General features: G+C 31.6%; 1 protein-coding gene across 1 annotated transcript in view; it reads left to right on the forward strand.

Annotated features, from left to right (window-relative positions):
• LOC107625593 (serine carboxypeptidase-like 11) overlaps positions 2,439-3,515 on the forward strand; it is a gene marked incomplete in the record, with an annotated part of 9,932 nt that continues 8,855 nt past the window's right edge. The window contains 1 exon segment of the mRNA XM_016328274.2: positions 2,439-2,710. Within this exon segment, the coding sequence (XP_016183760.1) occupies positions 2,544-2,710 (167 nt within the window).

Genomic DNA, 3,515 nt, shown 5'->3' on the forward strand with positions numbered 1-3,515 from the left:
GTTGCACACTCAATTCGGCCTTGTCATCTGTACCAAGTCACTATCCTACATTGGATCTGGATGCGATACAACAGAAAAATTTATTTTCCAAGATTAGTGAAGACGATTACAACTTAGACGGTGGTGTGGAGTTTCGGGTTGGCCACAAATTCAAAAGCAAATGTGCAATAATGCAGGGTGTGAAGAATTATAGCATTTGCAGAAGTGTTGAGTACCGAGTCGTGGAGTTGGATCGAATAAAGTACTAGGTGTATTACCGACAATCTAAAGCAGGCTACCATTGGTGTCTTCGTGTTTCTCTCCGACAGAATCTCGAATATAGGTAAGTTCAAGTTTGACTGTATTCTATATTCTTATTTATCATTGTTATGCTTGTTGTACATCTCAACCACGGTTATTTTATTTCTTTAGGAAGGTGCGTAGGATTGGAGGAGCACATACGTGTTTAACACCCAACATGTCTCAGGACCACCGACAGTTGGATAGTAGTCTCATTTGCCGTGTCATCCTCTCGTTGATATAATCCTCGTCATCCGTCAGTATCTCTGTCCTACAAGGTACAATTAGACAAAGCTATCACTTCAAACTCTCGTACAGAAAGGTCTGGATGGTGAAGTAAAAGGCAATTGTCCAGATATACGGTGATTAGGAGGAGTCATACAATAAGGTGCTGAGGTTACTGCAAACACTGCAGAGTTGTTGTCTCAAAACAATATGCGAGATCGGGACTGTACCGTACTATGATAGGCATCTTATAGTACGTGATTATAGCATATTTGAAAAAGTATTTTGAGCCTTTTCTGTTTGTGTGAAGGCTTTCAAGCATTGCAAGTTATTCGTCTCCATCAATAATATGCATCTGTATGGCAAATATAATGATGTTTTGCTTATTGTAGTGACACAAAATAGTAATAACAATATCTTTTCTATAGTCTTTACAACTGTTGAGTCTGAAACTATAAAATCCTAATTTTGTTTCTTACCAATCTAAGGTGTCACGTGATTTTATAGGAAGACTTGTTGGTTATTTTTAACAAGTTTCAAACGATCAAGGCTGCACTAAAAATTATCAATAATGGTGGCAGTTTCCTAAAATATTTCATACTTATTGTATCTAGCACATAACGGTAAATTTTATATCTCATTTTAAGTCTATAAAAAAAATCATTTTAAGTCTATAAAAAAGACGGTATCTCATAAATATTACTTACAATTTAAATAAGATTAGATAGGAATAATACATAAATGCATTAGGGATTTGTCACGGAAAATGACGGACTGAACGGGTAAATTCAACCGAAAAAAAATCTGACTACAACACTGTTACTCACTACCATAATATGTATATGTCACTCTTTTCTAGGCCTTCCTTTTTTTCGGTGCATATGCCACGAAAGCCACCAACCCTCTTTTATAGACATATAAGAATATTTTATTCGTCAACTTGGACTACAAGGATATTTTATTTTATTCAAATCATTCAAATTTTGGCTAGTTTAATAAACAACTAGCAAAAGTAAATGTTTTGTCGGGAACTAAAATGATAATTTAATCTTAAATGCATTTTATATCATGATATCAGTCTCAGCTTATTATTTAACAATCTTCTATGCATTTTCACGTGTCATTACTCATTTGGCTTTTAGTATAATAATTAACTAGTTCTAGTCTAATTAATATATAATTGGATAAAATGGTATCTAAAAGTTATATTACTAACAAAAGCTTTACATGTAATTGTCTTTATGCAAATTTGTTAGTTGAGAATCATTAGATAATAATTTTGTCAAACACGGTAAATCATCTAATGATTATCAACTAACAATTTTACGCAAAAATAACGGTATGTGAGTGTTCGCCTATATTAATAGATCATTGTTTATACAATCAATTATTTAAATAATTAAAAATTAATGATCAACTACTTAAATAAGCGGCTAATTTTTTTAAAAATAAAAAAATGATGTGTAATCCAGTATTATAATTAATTGGTGTGTTTTTTTTATATAAATTTAAATTTTTTTATTTTAAATAATAAATTAGACCCTCAAATTAAAAAAATCAGAAGATCAAATTTTCATAATGTATAAATTGAAAGGTCCAAAAGAAAAAAACACATATTCTCCAAATTTAAATTTGTGACATCCAAAAGAAAAAAACACATATTCTCCACATTATGAAAAGAAAAAGGAAAAGTATAAGTAAACAATGAAAATACTAAATAATGTGTATAATATATTGAATGTTCAATTCATTAGATGTGCGGATGGTTATCTTAATATTAAAATTTATGTGAATAATTTAGAGTGTAATGTATTTTTATTTTATTACGCCAATTTTAAAATCCATCATTCACATTATTCACATTGTTTACAAAAATTATTATCTACCTTAAAAAATAAAAAGTCCTTATTACAAAACACTAGCAAAATCTCAATAATAAAAAAAAAAAAGTGTAAACAAGAAAGAAGCAACGCTAAATACTAATGCCTAGAAATTGGGATTAATAATTGCAGGTGAAGCTGAGGAGTACAGAGCAGTGAATGAAAATGGCTTCCAATTCCAAAAAATGGAGTTACTTTTTTCAATTACTGCTTCTCTCTCTCACACTTTTCTTGCAGATAGCATCTCATAAAATTGAAGCAGGTGGTTCAAAAGTTGAATACCTTCCTGGTTTTGATGGTCCTCTCCCCTTTCAACTTGAAACTGGGTAAGCTCTATGTATATTTACCACTTTCAATTTCCATCTACTTTTCCTTTTTCTTTTTTTTTTTTTTTGGGTTGAGTGTTTTTGGTTTCAACTGTGACTGAAAATTTATGTTTTGAAGCTGATTTTGATGTTGTAGAGGAGTATAAGAAACAGAAATTGTTCTTAGCTAGTCCTTAGTCAGAATACGAGATCTAAAATTTTTATTTCATTTAAAATAAAATACAGAGAAAGAGATTTAGAAATAGTCATTCTTATCTTATATTTTTATTTGATGGATCTTTCACTCAGCGCTCCATGGTCATTTTGTTGTATTTAAACCCAAAAAAATCGTGGTCCTTGAGCTTGCATTGCAATGAGGAGAAGCTAAACACAAAGCAAGCCAAAGCCTGTGCAGCTTCCATTAGTCCCAAGAAGCGTCATGTCAACCGCACCAGAAACGACGCAGACAAGTGAGAATGAAGAAAAAGGACAGAGAAACAAGAGAACACTTAGAACTTTAACATTCAACCTATTAGAACTTTACCTTTGTTGCCACTGACGATAGCTGTTGGTGGTACTGATGCCGTTTTTCCTTGTTAATTTCAGGCACATTGCATAAAAGGTTCCAATTAAACGATTCAATTGGATTAGGGTTTAAAATTGATTTTCAGAAATATTGTTGCACGTTAGTAAATAGAGAAAAATAAATTGGGACAAATCTATAAATATCTTTCAGAACTCCGTCAAATGGAACTCTCTATCAGAGTCCCATCAAATACTTCTTTGCCTTCTAACCTATAAGATTGGTTCAGTAGTGAGGAATAAT

This window comes from Arachis ipaensis, chromosome B02 (assembly GCF_000816755.2).
Source record: "Arachis ipaensis cultivar K30076 chromosome B02, Araip1.1, whole genome shotgun sequence".
NCBI lineage: Eukaryota > Viridiplantae > Streptophyta > Magnoliopsida > Fabales > Fabaceae > Arachis > Arachis ipaensis.